Here is a 20968-nt window from a genome sequence, read left to right on the forward strand (position 1 = left end):
AGGATATAATAAGCTTTTTCAAAAACTTCGAGCCATTTTCTAAATGCAAATATTCTTCTCCAAAAGTTTCTGAGTTTCAGTTTTCTCCTCCTTCTCTCTAAACTTCTTCTCCTTCTCACTACAAACTCTTACCTTTTCCTTCTTTCGATCATCATTCAGGCAGCACCTAAGTATTCTTGGTGTCAAGCTCTCTCTTTTAAACCGATCAAGTTACTATTTTGGAATTGGTAGGTTAAATTCCTTTATCCTTTGAAGTTTTACATTTTCTGTTACATGCAAGCACTGTTCAGCTTGCATGTCACTACAAGAAAAAAATGAATTACATACAACAAAAATCTGTATATAAAACCCAAAATTTGTATATAATACTTGGTTATATACGGATTACATACGAGCAGAAATCCGTATATAATACTATCGCAGCTAGGTTTATATATGGATAAATCCGTATATAACTTATATACGGATAAATCCCACTACAAGAAAAATCGCAATTATATACGGCCAAAATCCGTATATAACCTCCAAAATTCGTATAAAAAATGGTGTTATATACGGATTACATACGGCCAAAAATCCATATATAAAAAGGGTGTAGATAACATTATATACGGATTATCCGTATATAAATTATATACGGATTATCCATATATAACATACTTTACTACATCCATAACCAAATTTCAGAGACTAAAGAGAATGACACAATGCAATTGAACATCAAACAATCACAAGGCAAATTTACCTCCCCATACTAAATCCAAATAAAAGGTTAGAACCACTTACTTGAGTTTTGATGTCACTGTTTTACTACAAAATTGGGGGAAATTTTTACCTGATGATTAACATAGTTCAGAGTCAAGACAAACAACACTATTTATTAGTTCAAAGATGGTAGGATTATAACATTAAGCATACCTTTCAGGAATTGTGGACAATCTTCTTTGCTTGTTGCCTTTTCCCTAATCACACCTTCGTACACTACCACCTCTAAATCACATTTGAAAATGAATGTAAGACAAAATCAAACAGAGGAGCCTTTGCAAGATGGATGCGCCTAAGGAAAAGATTGAGAGAAACTAATATAAGGGCCATAGTGTCATCTGCACAACTATAAGATAACACTATGACTAGTGATTACATGACCTAACCAGGAAACAACTTCAAACAGAGGATGACAAAGTGAAACCATGTTACCACTTTTTTCACAAAATAGGATCAACTAAAATAAAAATATCTGAATTGTGGTTCACTTAGAAGAGAGAACTATCTGAATCCATGAAGGTCTCTCAAATTCATGAAGTTTGTAAAGGAACTTATCAAAGTGGGTTTACTAAATGTAATACATAATTTTCATACAATTGGTAAATGCCTAAGTGGAAGTAACACATCTTTTATAATCGTCATCCCTAAGGTTTGGAAAAGTATAAACCTATACCGATGTTGGGTAGTATATACAAGATCATAGAAAATCCTACCAAAAGACTGAAGAGTGTACTATATAAAACAGTAGACCAATATTGGTTTCCATTTATAAAGGGTAAATAAGTGATTGACAGTGTGATAGTAGTCAATGATGTTGTGGATGAAGTAACAAGACAAAATAATAACAAATAAATTGTTGTAAAGGTTGATTATGAGAAATATGATGGAGTTAGATGAGATTTCCTATATCACATTATTGAAAAACTAGGCTTCTACTCTAATTTATAAACTGGAAAAGGAATGTTTGGGGTATTGTTTACTAAAGAGTCAAAGTAATAAGTAAGGATTCCAAAGCAAGCAGTGGGTACTGCTTGCAACACTCATTCTAATGTGCAAGAATTTTTTAAACATGTCATATATTGAGCACAAAACAAAATTGAACCAAGGTTATAAATTGTTGATGACGGCCTATGCTGGTGAGCCAAAAAAACTACAATAAAAATCATGTTTGGTGTATAAAAGCAATAAGTAGTTCAAGGGATCAAAGTAATTGGGAGGTCTGCAGTTTCATGTTTTCATACCAATCAGAAAACAAGGGCTGCTTTTTTTAATTCAAAAGGAAAGAATGTTATTGCATCACTATACAGGCTGCATGCAACATTCTTAATACAATTAATAGAAGAAAAAAAATTCAGAAGTAGGGTGACCAAATCAAAGCCCACTAAAAGAATCTGAAATGTGGGAGACCACATCTATCTCCAGAAAATTAAGAGACAATACAAGGAGGTACACATCCCATCAAGTAAAAATTAAAATTCTAACACCATAGGTAGCTAAACTACAATAAAAAAATATGCCAGAAGGCATGATAGCCAACAGCAGACAAAAAGAGTAATAAATATATCTATAAAAGCTAAATATAGAAAATAGAATAAAAGTATTATATGTAAATACATGTAATCCATGTCTTTGTTAGACTATGATACACTATAGGCAATTTATGATGTGTTCAATTCTTCCAATACATATATGTTGCACCAGAGCAATACATCATGACCACACAAACTCCTTGACTACCCTCGGTTCCAGTTGCAACTGCACTTTCCCCAGTCTTATGGCAAGTTAAATATTTCTTGTCAACTATTACCACATATAGCTCCCTTTATCATGTAATGATGTTGGCTTTTTGGTTCGTAATATGGTTTCATGTTTTAAACACTTGAATTCGCCAGACAAATTCGACATCTATAGTGCTGGTTTAATCTTTCTATAATTGGTAATTATCTAATGGTGACAAATTCATCTCCTATGATAGGAACTAATCAGTCAATATATGTATTCAATTTTATATGCATCCACATATAGCTCCCTTTATCTGATTAAGCTCATATTTTGAAATGCTTAAGGTTTATACCACCCTCTTATAGTCTTTCCCTAGTCTATGGACTTATAATAGCCTTATTCAATACACAATAAAATACAACACAAGATCATTCTTTGATTTCTTATACAGTGTATGTATAGGATATTTGATAGGTCCTCTTTAACTGTGTAATTTCTAAAGGGTTGTAAATATAATTGGGAAAAGAATCAAAGTTAAAATGTAAGGTCTGGGGCAATCAAGAAACAAGAGCTGCCATTTTTTATAGACACCAGAACAGCACATAAATTTATTAGTGAAAAATGAAGATAATATTACAAGATCTTACAAGATAATATATCTTAAATTATAAAAACATGCAATACAATCCTTTTCTGTATTTAGAAAGATGATTATGAGAGATAAGTTACTAAAACACAACCATCATTGTCTATGATTGAGTAATACCTGTAGGAGTATCGAATACAGCTAACAATCTCCTGCCAAGATCTTCAGCTAAGTTTAGTACTTAAAACTTGGTTTGAAGAGGCTGGATAAACATGAATTTCAGAAAATATGTCAATAAATCTCTTCCACAGGTGCACACATCCTAACAGTAAGAAAGAAGTTTATGTTTGTATCCAAACTAGTAGAAAACAAATACTTCTAGATGTAATCAATCATAAATAAAAAGATCAATCATTTCAAACATTAATCAAATTATACTATAAATCCTAACCAACTTCTTAAACAAAATCTTAAACACAACACTTGCCATCAGATAAGATGCTTTAGTTACATATCACATAAAAAGCCAGAATCTGACATCATACATTATATTTACAAAAGAAGAAAATGATATCAAACCAAAGTAAGAAGAGAAACCAAAACCAACCTTAAACACTTACAGATTCAATATGCCCAGTCAATGAGTATACTAAGCTTTCGTCAAATGCATTCCAAACACAAATTCTGCAATCTGCAAGAATATCATGCAACCAGATAAAATAATAATCTTCTAGCTTCAAATCATGAAAGAAGATTACAATGGCTACAACATTATTATCTTGACAACAAAAGAAAATGATAACAAGAACAATGCTTAAGTAATTAAGGGTTTGCTTAGTAAAGAAAATTATTTTACATTTTCATCACTTGTCCTATTACTGATAACAAAAGAAGCTAGTTGTTTTCAAACATTTGTACATTAAAGGATGAAAACACCGAAAAGTTCTTTCACCGTTTCCTCTTCAAATCAAATATCTAAACGCAAAATAACTTCAAAACAATGTCACGGTTATGAGATCTTTTAATAACCACTTATTTCAGGATGTAGAAGTAAACACATAAATGGAATACACACTTTCATGCATTTTTCGACCTCCTCAACACAAAAACTCATCTCCATCAACATCCCATATCCCATCCCCTCCCTGAACACCCATTTTCAATAACACTCAAGGTTTAAGACAAACCTAAATCTAAACAATTGAAACTTACAAGGTGTAGAAGAGAATGCCAGCAAAATCTTATATCTTCCAGATCGACGAAACCAACCTACGTTTCCTTAATCGCAATTTCAAACCTCCAAACAACAACAACCAAAAATAGGTCAATGTGACAACAACCAGAGCAAAACAAAAAAAATAACCTCAAAGCTTCGACTACTCACTGGGATTCGAGTACAACGACAACTACGGTTCGACTCAGGGAAAACGATGCCTCCAATGCCACACTATGGTTCGGAAGAAGGAAAAAGAGGGTTCACGTCCCACGACGGAGAACGACTGCGAAGTTACCATTTCAGTCAAGGAGAACGAGTGTGAGCTCAAGACTAACAAAGTTGCAAAGCGATTTCGGACACGGAGAATGAGTGTGAGGGAAGAAGAAAGTGCAGGGAGAATGTTAGGGCTCCATAGTGAGAAGAGTAAGGGGGAGAAGGTTAAGGCTGGAGAGTGAGAAGAATCCAAAGTGAGAAGAATCGAGACTGAGAAGAGTCTGAGAACAGTCCACATTGCACGTGCTAATCTCATTTAATTACATACCGATATTACAAAGGGATAATCCGTATATAAAACTTTCCCCTAATTACATACGGAAAATCCGTATGTACTGCCATTGTTCACATCCGTATAAAAAAATCGTATGTAAAATTAACATTATATACAGATAAAAATCCGTATATAAAATTTCGTATATGAATACCATTTTTCTAGTAGTGTCCGTATATAACTTATATACAAAAATTATATACAGATATATCTGTATATAACGTATATACGGATAAATCCGTATATAACTTATATACGAAAATTATATGCGGATATATCCGTATATAACTTATATACGGATAAATCTGTATATAACTTATATACGGTTAAATCCGTATATAACCTATATATGGATAAATCGGTATATAATGGTTTAAGAAGAACTAAATAAATACCCTCTATATAGCAGTTCCCCATGCACAATATACAAGCAGACCTGGACATTATAAACATTCACAATTGATATAAGCAAACCTGAACATTATACATTGCACATTGACATATAAATCCAATAAGCTTTTCAGATACACTTAATCCACAAAGGAAACATTGTATATGAATACATAAATATTGTTTACATCAATATAACTGCAAGAATAAACATTAGGCAAGTTCATAAACGGATTGTGGTTGTGGTTCTAAATAAGTTCAACAGTAATGGAAATAAGTTCTATAAAATGCCTAATAATGCATATAATCATTTCCATCTTGTGGTTGTTCATCTGGTGGTTGCTGGTGTGGTGGTTGTTGTTCTAGAGGTTGCTATTCTGGTTGGACATCATTGGGTACTTCATTTTGAACTTGAGGATTTTGAAGGTTTAAAAAGTCTTGTGCAGATGCGGTTGCTGAAGGCGGAAGGAATGGCAGGAGAACGCCAATAAAGCCTTCAAACTTTTCAATCTGCTGACCATATTGTTGTAACTGCAATTTCTGGTTAACAATTTCTTCTGAATTTTGTTGTTGAGCAGTAGAAGATGCATGTGTTTGTTAGATGTAACTATCAACATAGTCATCTTGGGAAGTGACATTTCAAATGTCGTATACTGATAACAGTTGAAAAACTGTTATTTTCATGCTTAAAATTGACACAAAAAGCAACCTTTACACTTAGAAACTAGCTTGAAATCATGCTTTTATCCATATTTTCATAAATAAGAGAGCTGGACAGGTTTATGCTTGATTTCAGTGTTTTTGTGCAGGTTTTAAGGTGAATTTAGTGAAAGAAGTGAAGAAGGAGAGAGTTGAAAGTGAATTTAATGGTTTTTGTGCAAGATTCCCTTGATTTTGTAGGCTAATTGAATGATTTGAAAGAAGAATTGAAGTACCGAATGATTGGAATGCTGAAAAGTCAACCAGAAACAAGAAAAGTCAACCAGTCAACCAGAAAACTCAACCAGTCAACCAGAAAAGTCAACCAGTCAACCAGAATACGAAAAAAGTCAACCAGACGAGTTTTGGGCCAGTTTTATGCGATTTTATGATCTGTTTGGGCCTGGACCCGTTTTCTATTATTTTTATGTCCTATTTAAAGACCTAGATGTCTTAGGGTTGGTATCTTTGGCAGAAACGAAGCAAACACTCTCTCTTCCACTCCTTTGAAGGAGGATCTTGGATGCTCAGGCTACCTCTTCACCTTTCTAGGGTTTTATCCTTCATTCTTTCATTATTGTTCATCTAGGTTCACCATGAATATGGTGAACTAAACCTTGTATGTTTGTTGGGGAATCAATGTAATCTTTTGAAGCTCTCATATATGGAATTTGTTCTTGCATCTTAATCTAAGATTTATGCTTTCTTTCATCATTAGTTAGGGTTTTTCCTCTTTGCTTAATGCTTGCTTTGTTTAACTCATTCAATGCATGATTATTGATTTTGTCGATACGGGAACATACGGGGAAGTCTAGATCCGGGGAATCTCTCCCAATATTATATTGGTTGTCGTTAAGCTCCTGTGCTAAGAGAACTAATTATTAGGAATGCTAGGAATCATATGAACTCGTAATTAGGGATAGGCCTTCTTGACAAGGTAATTTAGAGAGTGGCATTAACAATGATGATTTGAATGTTGAATTCCTAAAATATATGAGAGTGGATGAGATGAAATTGACCCCCAACAACATATTCATATATATATTTCATTGAAAGTATTTGTCTTTTGCTTTTGCCATTGATCAAAACCTCATGCATACATGTTTATTTTCTGTTTTGCATATTAAACTTCAAATATTTCGTTCTTAAGTCTTAGCTAATCAACGAACCACACAACTAAACTAGGCCGTGAGTCCTTTGGGAGAACGATACTTGGTCTTACCGAGTTTATTACTTGAAACGATTCGGTCATACTTGCCGATTGTTCAACAAGTTTGTGACATCATATTTTGGTGATCATAAATTTGTCCATCATATACGCGTCCCTTGTATTTTCCACCAGCAGCCTCTAACCAACATCGGTTTCTCAATCTTTCCTCCTCCGCAGGTTCTAGAGGAGAAGATGCTGAGACACCAACAAATGCAGTCTCAGTTCTTATTTGAGAAAATTTTGCAACAAGTTGCTCCTGTTAAATGAATAAAAATTATCATTAAACATGAGGTTTAAAAACCAAAAATTTATAATGTGATAGAGTTAGTACAAACTTACATGGGTCCGCTGATGACAAATTTATGAACACCGAAAAACGGCGCCAAAAACTTGTTTAACCCTCGGCAAGTGTGACCGAATCGTATCAAGTAATAAACTCGGTAAGACCAAGTATCGTTCTCCCAAAGGACTCATGGCCTAGTTAGTTATATAATTTGTTGATTATTTACGACTTGTGAACAATTGATTATAGGTTTCAAATGCAAAAGACAATAAGTAAACATGTATGCATGAGTTTGATCAATGGAAAAGAGGAATACAAACACTTGAACGAATTAGATGGATGAGTATGTTGTTGGGGTTATCAATTTCATCTTATCCACTCTCATATACTTTTAGGAATTCATCATTCTTTTCATCAATGTTAATGTCACTCTCTAAATCACCTTGCAAGAAGGCCTATCCTTAATTACGAGTTCATACAATTCCTAGCATCCCTAATAATTAATTCTAAAGCACAGAAGCTTAAAGGCAACCAACCCTCATATTCCTATGTCTAGGCAATATGCTATTGGGAGATTTTCCCCGGATCTAGATTTCCCCGTACGTTCCCATATCGACAAAATCAATAATCTTGACATCGAATGAGTTAAACAATGCATGCTTTGAGCAAAAAGAAAAAACCTTAACTAATGATGAAAGAAAGCATGTATCTCAAATAAGATATTTAAACACAAATTCCATATATGAGAGTTTCAAAAGATTACATTGATTCCCCAACAACAATACAAAGTTTAGTTCACCATATTCATGGTGAAACTAGATGAACAATAATCAAAGAATGAAAGATAGAACCCTAGAAAGATGAGTAGGTAGCCTGAGAATCCAAGATCTTCCTCCAAAGGGTGGAAAAGTGAGTGTTTGCTTCGTCTCAGCCAAAGATACAAACCCTAGGAAGTCCTAAAGCTTATATATTATTCATAATATTACAGAAAAATGGGCCTAAGCCCAAAAGACCACCGCTCAGCGGTAAACTGCCGCTCAGGGGTACCAACACGTAGTCAATTTTCCCCTCAGCTGCACTTTCACCCCTCAGCGGAGCCAACGGGTGTTCCTGAGTGCCGCTCAGCGGGAAATTGCCGTTGAGCTGTACTTGCGGCTTCTCTTCTTTTGCACTTTTTGAGTTCTTTTCTGATTCCATCTCTATCCTTCTTCACTTCTTTCACCAAATTCACCTTAAAACCTGCATAAAACACTGAAATCAAGCATAAACCTGTCCAGCTCACTTATTTCCAAAAATATGAACAAAAGCATGATTCCAAGCTAGTTTCTAAGTGTTAAAGGTTGCTTTTAGTATCAATTTTAAGCATGAAAATAACAGGTTTTCAACTGTTATCATCCGCCTAGACCTTTCATCCACAAATTCCCCTGTTGATTGACAAATATGTGTCTGTTGAAATATTTCATCAACATGCACAGACCGACCAAGCTCCTGTGACTGCAAACAAAATGAGTTGTTACTAAATATTTGTAAAGTTTATGATTACAAATATAAGAAAAAAAATGTACAAGTTACATACCAAACGAATAACATGCTCATGCACGTTTATAGATCCTCTAGTGTACAAAGCCACCCTTTTTAGATGTCTAATCTTCTTTTTCGTTTCACACTTTTGTCTATAAAGTGGCATGTTCCACTTTTTCAAAAGAGCATTCCAAGTATCGTCCCCCAGCCAATCAAGTCTTTTTCCTAGAGTTCTAGCTTTTTTATACATCTCTGAGAGTCTATGAGATGCCTTAGTGTGATAATTTTGTTTTACCTTTTCCTCATCTTCAGGCTTCCATGAAACCTTTTTCTGTTATATTAGAAATAATAGGTTTGAATAAGTAAACAAGTTAAAAGTATAAAGTGTATCAGTAACATTTTCTAATTCAGGAAATTAATCTTATTGCTCAGTGTAACAGGATTGGGATTGAAAAATGTGTACCTTAAAACGTTCGAAGAAGACATCTCTGGTTGACTTAGGGATTGAGCCCCATGTTAGCCATGGCTCATCAAACTGTTGCTTAATGGTGGCTGTGATTGCCTTCGATGCAGTTTTTGTAGGATAAAACCTAAAACAAAATTAAACTCAAACATTAGAATAATACAACAATGAATTGTCTATATATTAATTGAGTTAATTTTTTTCTTACCCTCCTCCAACCGGTGTAATCATTGGACGACTATTGGAACATTCTTCCACGTAATTGGCGGCTGAACTGGAATGTGGATCTGCATCCTCTATACCAGGTAATGGTGCAATATTTCTGGGAGTTGATGGGTTTCCAATAAAACTCTATTAGTAAATGTTTAATCTTAAGACTTACATTGATAAGTCTTAAGATTTTGGACAACATTATAAATGCAACAAAAATAAGGAGGAACACACCCTAACTCTATTCAGTGCTAGAACTATGAAATTCATCTTCATTGTCATCTTCACCCTGTCCCTCTGCATTGTATTCTTCTGATTCTGTTGTATCTGGATCTATTTTCCCTTAAAATGATGAAATATTGTTAGGGTCCACTTCTTCAAGACCAACTTCTACATCTTGTAATTAGACTACTTCTTCAACTTCAATGACGTCATTAACATGTGACATTTCCTCCGCTTGGTATGGCACATCGGCTTCTACATCATTAAAATCAATGCGACCTCTAGGCTTCGTATTTATCGCAACACACCAACCTCATTTGTCCGTGCGTGATGTAGGATATGGTAAATAATACACTTGTTGTACATTATGTGCAATTATAAAAGGATCAAACAACACATATCTTTTATCCATTTGAATATCCACAATGCCATACTTTGAATCCACCCTTGTACCTACTCTCGGCGGATCAAACCAATCACAATAAAATAATACAATTTTCTTTTCAGTGGTTGTTGAATTGTATTCCAACTCATAGATGTGTTTAATGACACCATAGAAATCATCTTGACCTCCTTCTGTTAGCCCTTTAACTTGAACCCCACTATTTATTGTCCTCTTGCCTTGACTCCATGCATGGGTATGAAATTTGTATCCATTAACAAAGAAGGTGTGTCATTCCTTTACACACCTTAAAGGAGCAAGTGATAAATCTCTAAGATGTTGGTTCCTCACACTTAAAGGATCGTTATGAACCTACAACCATTCAGGATATGAACCTATTCAACAATGTAATGATTAAATAATTAAGGAAGAAATAATGTGTAAGAATGATAGGAAGTCGTACTTTTTGCCTGAACCACAATGGGAAATTAGCATGTATGTATGTTGAATTGTTTGACTCAGATAGTTGATAGGTATGTAAGAATGAGTTGTCGACATGTATGACAAGATTAGATCAAAGACAATTAATTATATCAAATGAAAGAATTGGGAAATATAATTAATTTTGGAGGCTTACTCAAGGTAAGGTTCAACTTCATTGCAATTGATCAATACATGAACATGAGTTGATCTCAATTCTTCATCACTTAACTAATGTGTTGATTTCCTCCCAGAATGACGGCCAGGTTGGTCAAACACTGATAATGTTGTCGTAAAGCTTTCTATTTGAATGTCTACTTCATTTGTACTGCTTTGTGGTGTTAACATGAAGTTTTTTGAAATAGTGGGAACAAAAATGAGTTGTTTCTCTGTGCAAGTATGATGCGCAAATAGATCCTTCAACCCTAGCTTTATTCTTTATTGAACGTTTAGCATATCCCATGAACCTACAAATTTGAAACTGATATGTTAGGATTTTTGAATTATGCCTAGTAAATTGAACAATAAGATGTCATATTGTCACATTTCAAATGGGTACATCCACCTATAGTGGACTGGTCCACCAAGTCGTGCCTCATATGGAAGATGGATAGGGAGATGTTCCATAGAATCAAAGAATGAGGGAGGAAATATTTTCTCCATCTTGCACATAATGATTGGAATATTTCCAAATCATACAAATTTGATACTGATATGTTAGGATTTTTGAATTATGCCTAGTAAATTGAACAATAAGATGTCATATTGTCACCTTTCAAATGGGTACATCCACCTATAGTGGACTGGTCCACCAAGTCATGCCTCATATGGAAGATGGATAGGGAGATGTTCCATAAAATCAAAGAATGAGGGAGGAAATATTCTTTCCATCTTGCACATAATGATTGGAATGTTTTCTTCCATCTTCGCTAGGTCATCCTTGTTCAATGTAGTAGAACACAAATCTCTAAAGAAATGACTTATCTCTGTAATGGGATTCAGAAGATGAGACGGTAAAGAACTAAACGCTGTAGGAAGTAAGCATTCCGTAAACACATGGCAGTCATGGCTTTTCATCCCAATGAGCTTTCCCCTATTCACATCAGCACACCTTGACAAGTTAGAAGAATATCCATCAGGCATCCTAAGAGCTCTTACCCAATGACAGACTTGTTTTGTTTGGTCTGCTGAAAGTGTATAATTTGCTTTTGGCTTATACATGTTTCCATTGGTATGACCTTTTAGCTCCAAATCTTTTCGTCTACAGTACAAAGCTATATCCATTCGAGCCTTGTCATTGTCTTTTTTCTTCCACGCAACATTCATCACAGTATTAAAGATGTTGTCAAAGAAATTGTTTTCAATGTGCATGAAATCAAGATTATGCCTTAACAAATTATCCTTCCAATAGGGTAGATCCCAAAAGATGCTTTTTTTCGTCCAATTATGCCACTCACCGTATCCATCAATTCTTGGTGCACCATTTTCATTCATTTTAGGATAACCATTGATTATATTCCAAACTTCTGCTCCCGTAAGATATGGTGGTGCGTCATCCATCTTCACTTCCCCCTTCTTGAAAGCATTCCTATTCCTCCTAAAGGCATGGTCATTCAGTAAAAACCTCCGATGGGAGTCAAACCACGAATCTTTTGCCCCATGATATAATCTAAAAGCCTTTGTATGCCCCATCCATAACCATTTTTGCAATAAAATCTATGCATTGGTTAGGAATATTCCAATTTGACTTGCAAGCTAATAGTCTGACACACATTGATAATTTTGAATCTGATGCTCCTTCATACAACGGTTAGTTTGCATCCAAGAAAAAAATTAAAACACCTTTGTGTTTCTTCATTCGGAGCCTCTTCAATGTTATTAGAATTAGATACTTGGCACGACTCATTTTGCCTAAGAGCATCATGCACCATGTCTTCCATTGTTTGAAATTGGTTAATTTGACCATGTTCCGTCTCTACAGCCATCCAACTTTCATGATTCTGTACATCATCTTCTGGGATTCTTTCCCCATGATCCTCCCAAATGAAATAATTAGACTTGAAACCGTTCTTGTAAAGGTGAACCTTCACAACTCTTTCGTGCAGAATCTTTGTACAATCGCACTTTAAACATGGACATCGAAGACCCCCATCTTTGCGATAACATTCTTGTTCACAAGCTTTAGTTATAAACTCTTCAACACCTAATACAAAAGACTCTTTCAAAGCACCTCTTCCTCTATGACACCTATCGTACATCCATGCACGATTTGGTGGAGCACGATCCATGTTCTGTACATAAATCGATTATAAAACAATTAGCCAATGCTTAATACACGTCTATATATTATGACACGTGCCCTATCAAATGGCTTCGTAAAGAATAACCTAAATTAATTTAGGTCCTCTTCTCTCTATCTTACAATGTTTTTCAACATGTCTCTATCTTACTACTTGTTTTGTACATGTAAATCACTATGTACAATATTATTGTTTTATATTAATCCCTATGTACAATATTGTTTTAAGCTTTGAATATAGAAGGATATTGGCCAACCTACAACATTGAGCTAAAACTTTCACTACAACCAAACATAGTTAAAGAAAAAACAAATTAGGGTAGACAGTGGTTGATGTGTTTAATTGTTTAGCTAAATAATTTTAATTAAAAAATCAACATTTAAAGAACTAAATAACTCTCATAATATGTTACATACAGTTGGATAAGCATACATTTGCAAAAGTACAATTATTTATTGGTTAAGGTCTTACTAGGAGCTTTGGTTGATTGTCAAAATAAGCTTGTTGTATACTAGATTGCAGGTACCAAGTGCAACCACAAAAGAAACAACATCACATATCAATTTATAATAAAGTAATAGAGGGGCATTCAATTTCAAATCCTTTTATATCAATAGGAAACATATTAATAACATTTCGTCCACTAAGTAACAGATGCAAATCAATAACTAAGCAGATCAAACATTTATCAAGTTCTACTTAGGTTATACAGTTTGGAATGAAGAAAATTTTGAGTGTTCAAGTTGGAACATATTTTAGAGTGTTGAAGTTGGAACATATTTTAACTATAGGAGTGGTGGTAGGGACAATGGGTATTTATGTGGCAACAGTTGTTATCAGTGTTGGGTATTGAGGGTATCAATAACCTAACATATTACAACGGTAAAATTATTTTATTATTTAATTACTTTTAAAAAATTTTATAAAATAATTATAATTGTATAATATTTATGACATTTTTGTTCTTTAAATAAAATAATATTATAAAGTAGTTTTCATTTAATATTGTAAAAATGTGTAACAGCAGGGTCTAGGTTTTCTAGTTGGTTATCACGCCAGTCTCACGCACTAGAGATCCCCATTTCGAACCTGGGTTCAGAGAATCTAATTAATTTAACTTATACAGTTTGGAATGAAGAAGAAAATTTAGAGTGTTGAAGTTGGAACATATTTTAACTATAGGAGTGGTGGTAGGGACAATGGGTATTGATGTGGCAACAATGGTTATCAGTGATGGGTATTGAGAGTACCAATAACCAAGAAAGAACATTAAGATCATATCAAGCTCTCTAATGACAATCACCATAACATTGAACATTAAGATCATACAAAGATAAAAGCACAAATTATTAAGAAGGGAAAACCCCACAATAAACATATAAAAGAACAGATTAATGAACACATCTTACTAGAGTCCTAAGAAATCAGACCAGACACAGCACAACCACACCATACACACAAGGAACAAAGAAAACAACACAGGGGAAAACTCAGGAGTAAACATACCTTGCTTCAGTTTCTGATAGATCTTTTGCTTCACTGTACAACACTTTAAGCCTTCCCAATGAGGTACCCCACACTTCTCAACCACTTCAACACATGTATCAAAGTCAAAATACAATTTCAACAAAAAAATAAACACATATCATATCACAATGGATGATTCCTTATAGATTTCAACAAAAGAAAATAAACACATATCATCTAATTATGATTCTCAAAAATGGAAGTAGCACCCTAAATGAAATATGTTGTGGATGATTCCTTATAGATTTCTAAATATGTGAGTTAATAGTAATATTGAAAGGTGATGTGCAGTGCAGAACAAATTGAGGTTGATGATGAGTAAAGGTGAAATGAAAAGGTGGTGAAATTTTGCTCAAGTTAAGATGTCACTCCTACGTCTTTTGTTTAGCCTATAAGATTAGGTAAAGCAGTCTAAATTGGTCTGATAAATGTGGGTTGCTCAAGTCCCTAAAGATTAGGTCTGTCAAATTATTTTTTCTCATCAAACACAAGTTGAGTTTCATTGTAGGGTAGGTTTCATGTCTCACTAAGAAGAAAGAAAGAGATTGGATTCAGTTTTTCATTTCTTGTGAAGCAGACATCTATTGACTCTGGCATACTAATCAAGTGGACAAAGGGTTTTGCAGTCTCTAGAACTATATGCATTTATCTACCTTTCCTGAGTGCAGAGCCACTGTCCAATTTCTATTATTTAACTTGGTGTGCATTTATTCACATAAAAACTTCAAACAAAACTAATATAATAATTGCCTTGCCACTATATTTAAAAACTAACGATAAATTTTAATACAAGGGTCATTGTGTATTATGAGGGGCAATGTAAGTTGTGTCATTTAATCAGAGCCACTAGCTACAATTTTATGTTTTGTTATACTTAAATGGTAACTTAAATATATTAACCCAACTCTGGCATGACTGAAACATCAAACTACTTACACAGGCAGGAAGATATGTCTAAGCCTTTCAAATGAGGCATCTTATTAGTTGTTACATGCTGCAACATTGAACCAAAAGTTCAGATTCATTTAACTTAGTTTTTTGATTCAGAGTAATGAGGTGCTGAATGAATTTAAAAGTTCAATTGATGATTTACTTCAGTTGGAGAAAATTGATAAATGCATAATAAAAAAATATCAAGGATTCTTGTAGCTCACTAGAAATAAATCCAATGAGGAAAGGGAATTATTCAAGGATTTCATAAGAGGAGTGACACTAAGCTAGGGAGGTCTGGACAAACTCGAAGACTTCCAAAGGGAAAGCATGAAAACTATCACAAATATGGGTCACCTTTCTGATTTCTAATGTGACCCCTAGCTCCCATGTACCTAGCTTCACCATTGCTTAAGCCCAATTCATATACTACATCAAAAGAGGATACTTGTTGGACATAACAGATGTCATAACTAAAGAGATTTTCAAAGTTTCATGTTTTGTACCTAATGGCTTGGCCTGGAGACAAACCCTTTCAAATGGGGGAACCTAGTGTAGTTATAGTGGTAGAAGAGCAACCACAACTATAGCAAGTAACACCACCACAAAAAAACTTAGTAAAATCCAACACCAATACCTCAACAACAACAACAATAGCCATAACAGGACACCTCTTGAGAGCATACTTAATTTGTTAGCACTACTCTACAATAAAAAGTTCCTTATAATGAAGGAACAAAGGAAGGAAGATCTGAAGGAAGCAAGCTAGAGTCCTCTGAACCAGAGGACTTCTTTGACTTTACACCAGAAAATTCTAAACCAAATCAAATTAACATATTACACCAGGTTCAGATTCAAAAAGGCTATAATACAAGGCAGCCAACTCTAGCAATGCAGAATAGCCATAAATTCATGTCCATATATTATACTAACATGTATCATAGCATTCACGACTTTACATACTTAATACAGCCAACAATACTTAAAAATTAACATTATATATAGTTTATATATATATATATATATATATATATATATATATATACACACATACACCGAAGTACATTGCATACCAAACCGAGGAAGAGAGGAAATTAAAAACACCTTTTTCTGGTTCCTTCGGCCTTCGCAGCACCAAGTTCTATGTCTCAACTTAAACCGCAACACAGCATCCTCAATCGATGCCTTGTGAAAATCCAACTACGTCTTGCCAGACGAACCAAAAATGGGGAATGAAAATAAAATTAACACATATTAGGGTTCAACTTTAAAGATTTCTAGGCATTACAAATTACCATAAACATAAGGGAAGAGAAGAATCACTTACCACATTTAAGGCTTGACAGAACAGGGGTGGAGTTGACCCACAGTTGTAGATAAGAGAGGTGCGAGAGGAGATGTGACTGAAGGTTCAAGACGGAGATCACGATTACCCCACAACGACACCACAATTGGAACACCACGATTGCAGGCAGGGACTCCTACGGTTCGAGCGGTGAAGATGATGGTTCGAGATTAAGCCTATGATTGATGACAATCGCATGATGACAAGAATGGCAGAGAAGAACCAAATTTACATGGGTTTGATTTACTTACATGATTAAGCTACTCAACGCCCAACTACGGCACCACACCCAACAATGAGCCACAACCATAGTGTTTGATGAAGGATTGATGAAGGTCACAATAATAGACAGAGAGAGACGAGGAAGAACCAAAGCACGATCTACACCCACACCGAAGATGGCTCCACAGAAGGACACCGAACTAAGACCGAAGATGGTTCGAAAGAGAAAGGAAAGCGTTATGGTTCGACAGAGAAGAAATCTCGAGGGTTTGACAAAGAGAGGAAAGCTCGAGGTTGAGAAATGACACCCAGCTTCCACTTAATCAGAAATATATTTTTTTAAAATAATTATTTCCCTGATTCGTATATAATATTTGTAGATAACACCTGGTTCTAACTACAAACGGATAATACAACTTATATACGGATCCCATCCTTGGGTAATTTTCCCGCTATCACGCACCAACCTTATATACGGAACATTCGTTTATAAATAACCGTATATAATATCCGTATATAACATTTTTTCTAAATTACGTATATAAATTTCGTATATAATATCTGGCTTATATATAGATTTAAATCCGTATATAAACTTTTGTATATAAATCCATTATTTCTTGTAGTGTGTGTCCATCAACTACTCTTCTGAGTCTAATTCTTAGTTCTAGGTTGGATGAATGTTGTTTCTCATTCATCCAAAGATTTGCAGGCAGTGATTGTGCGTGTGGGATAGCCATTTCAGTGAGAGGTATTCCTTCGGTTCTGTCAAAGAGTTAAGGGAAGCTAGATAATTTAATTACTTAGATGTGATGTATGAAAATGTTGTTTGATGATGTTGCATGTATATGAAACTGAATGATTTGGTGATCGGTGTTGTTGGTGTGGACTATTGATGTTGTATTCATGATGATTGTCTTTCTGCATGATTATGGTTCAGTGGCCGAGTGAAATTGGAAGGAAGTGTGGTAGTGAAAATGGGGTAATTGTGTTCGGTTTGAGTTGGTCTGTATAGGAAGTCTGATTCTCGGTCATTAAGTTCATGATTCTTCAGAATTGATTCTCAAATCTATGATGAAACTCTCTTAATGATTTTTTAGAAAGGATTAAATAATCTTAGTCTAGTATAAAGAAGTATTTGATATATGTTGGAGGATTAGAAGTTGGAAGATTGTAGTGAAATTGGTAAGAATTGGTGTTGATCATAATTCTGCAGTTATTATGAAGAATTATGTAGTTCGCTGAGGGTCTTTAATTGACCGTTCGGCTTCTCTCCGGTACTCAGTCTTAACTGAGTTCTACTTTTGTAGATTCTTAGTTAATGACCGATCGGTTTTGTGTTGATATTCAAGTGAATATAACAGTCGGTCTAGACATAACATTTGATTGTAAACAACATTCGATCTATCATGGGCTTTAAGTGTTATTGATCGCTTGGTCATGTACTATCTCAGTAGTGCTCGGTCTTGTACTAGCACTCGGTCTCAATAGTGTTCGATCTTGTACTAGCACTCGGTCTCAATAGTGCTCGGTCTTGTACTATCACTCGGTCTCAGAAGTGCTCAGTCTTGTACTAAGTAATCGATCTGAGTAGTGTTCGGTCTTGCACTAAGTACTCGGTCTCGTCATAGTACCCAATTATGTACTTGTATTTGAAACTAAGAGTGTTCGGCCTAATTAAATAGTGTTCGGTTTAAGCTTGTAGTTTTTGGTCTAAGCTCTTAGGTTTCGGTTAAAAGCTTTCAGTATTTGATCATGTCTAATTATAGATGTTCTATAGTATTCAGTCAATTCTTTGGGTTCTGTCTAGTAAAGACCGTTCGGTCATAGCTTTTGAGTAGCGAGAAAATGTTCAGTCTCACAATAAGTATTCGGTTCAACTAAAGTGTTTATCCTGGTTATAACGTTCGGTCATGGTGGTCACTAAAAAGTATTCTCCCGTTCGGTCTTGTTCATAGGTGTGATGATATCTCTTTCGGTTTTGTTCAAGGATGGGGTTTTATTTTATTGTTCGGTTTGACTGTATTGATAGTTAATGATGATGGTGTTTTAAGTAATGTGGAAGAGAATTCCAAGGAGGAATATCTCAAGAATGGTTATGGAATTGTAGAGTATGAATGTGGTTATTACTAAGTTGGCGTTTATCCTAATATTTTGTGATTACTCATTCTCACGTAGAGAGGAGTAACTCATGTGTGAGAATGGCAGGAGGTCCTAGTCCATAAGTGTAACTTGGGCGAGGTATAACGGACTAACCCCAATGGCAACTGTTGAGGGCATCCCAGCTACTACACCATCCGAGTGCAAAAATGTCGTAGCTACACAATTCATACAGTCCGGACAGTCAGAGTAAAAGTTGTCGGTTATAACATGCTTGTATGATTTCTGTAAATGTATGATTGTATTATATGTTTGTATGAATTATATGTTTACATAGTTAATTAAATTACACTAACTTACCCTTATTTTCCTGTCTTGTCATGTTGTCCGTTCGGTCGTCTTTGTCCTTGCAATGATCACCCTGTGGGTGTGAGCAGAGTGTGCAGAAGGTATTCTAGAGTAGGCGCTGGTAGGAGAGGATGGTTTCCATTAAAGTAAAATCGTTCGGTCTGGTACTTATTATATTATTAGTGTAGGACCGTTCAGTTGATACACCTCTTGTATAATCGATCGGTCTGTTCTTTGGTTTGTTTCAGTATAGGTTTATGTAAAGTTTTAAATTTATAGTTATTTTAGGATAACTGTAACTTAGCTTTATTTCCTATAACTGTTAAATATAGTGTACAATTATATTTTTGGGATGTTACAATAATTGAGTATGTTAAATCTCATAAATGTTAAAGAAACCCTTCCAAATAAAAATAAAAAGTAAAAAATATAGTGTCAAATAAATGTAAAATTTTATGTGTGTTAAAATATCATTTCTCTTATAAGATTAAGACAAGTTTACACTATGATATTTTTCCTTGATCTTAGCCAAATAATACTTTCATCATTTATTTTCCTTTTATGTCTGATTCAGTGTAGACTTAATCTGCCAGAAAAAATTAAAATAAAAATTTATAAATTATAAAGTGTTTGGATCATCAATCCAAAAACATATACTTTCAGCATTTATGAATATCTTAACCAAAACATGATGAAGACATTGGATGGTGCATTACCTCAATTATTTGCATGCCAAACATGGTTTTAACTTTCTCAGAGGTACCAATGTTGACCATGATTGTGCTTTTAAAGTAAAAACGGAAGATAACTTGTCAATAATTTAGAAAAAAAAAACATATTTAAGCAATTTTTTATTATATTAAAATAAAATATCTACTTTAAATTTATTAATAAAAGTATATATATTTTAATTTGTATAATTGTATCTTTTTGAATTAATTTTAAACATGATATTATAATGCTTTGTTATTCATAACTCAATTATTTGGATTTTATTTAATTAATACCCTTTATAATATGTCCTCTACTCTTAGTATTCTTTTATATCCAACATATTTGCAACCAAGAGGACATAAAATAATTTGTTATAACCATTTAGCAATAACTTTTAATTGTAATTAACGATTACAAGTTGTTAATATAATTAATAATCTACTTCCACTAGTGCAGAATTGGCTTTTAACGTCCCCCATAGACGTCCGTTCACAAAAGTCCCAACGTAAATAATTGACCGGTTGCATATTCGTAAATAAGTGAAACTCTAGACGTCCGTTGTGGGGGGACGGACATCTATAATATTATAGACGTCCGTGGGAGGGGCCTGGACGTCTAAAAGGCTGAACAAATGAACGCTTCAACTCCCCTTGTCAGCCCATTAAACGTCCGTTGGGGAGGGCTATAATGTTATAGACGTCCGGCCCCCAATATCGGACGTTTAGGGTGCTGAGAGGGTGGTTGAAGAATTAATTGTCTTCAGCCCCTTAAACGTCCGTTGGGGAG

At 34.5% G+C, this 20968-nt stretch overlaps 1 protein-coding gene across 1 annotated transcript; it reads right to left on the reverse strand.

Annotated features, from left to right (window-relative positions):
• Positions 1-7360: 7360 nt before the first annotated feature.
• Positions 7361-9915, reverse strand: LOC148201605 (uncharacterized). Its single transcript, XM_088109444.1, has 6 exons — positions 9847-9915; positions 9611-9753; positions 9403-9529; positions 8995-9270; positions 8824-8912; positions 7361-7391 (listed from the first exon to the last, which is right to left on the reverse strand). The coding sequence occupies exons 1-6, from the start codon at positions 9913-9915 to the stop codon at positions 7361-7363; spliced, it is 735 nt and encodes a 244-aa protein (XP_087965570.1).
• Between the last annotated feature and the right edge of the window lie 11053 nt (positions 9916-20968).

The sequence above is a fragment of the Vigna umbellata genome, chromosome 3 (assembly GCF_029865625.1).
Source record: "Vigna umbellata cultivar VRB3 chromosome 3, Vumbellata_1.0, whole genome shotgun sequence".
NCBI lineage: Eukaryota > Viridiplantae > Streptophyta > Magnoliopsida > Fabales > Fabaceae > Vigna > Vigna umbellata.

Excerpts from the sequence above, each read along its gene's own strand:
- LOC148201605 (XM_088109444.1), bottom strand. The coding sequence starts at position 9,915 with ATGCAGAGGGACAGGGTGAAGATGACAATGAAGATGAATTTCATAGTT. Across the intron at positions 9,754-9,846 it reads TAGCACTGAATAGAGTTAGG|AGTTTTATTGGAAACCCATC; the intron begins GTGTGTTCCTCC and ends ATTTACTAATAG. Across the intron at positions 9,271-9,402 it reads TCTTCTTCGAACGTTTTAAG|AAAAAGGTTTCATGGAAGCC; the intron begins GTACACATTTTT and ends CTAATATAACAG.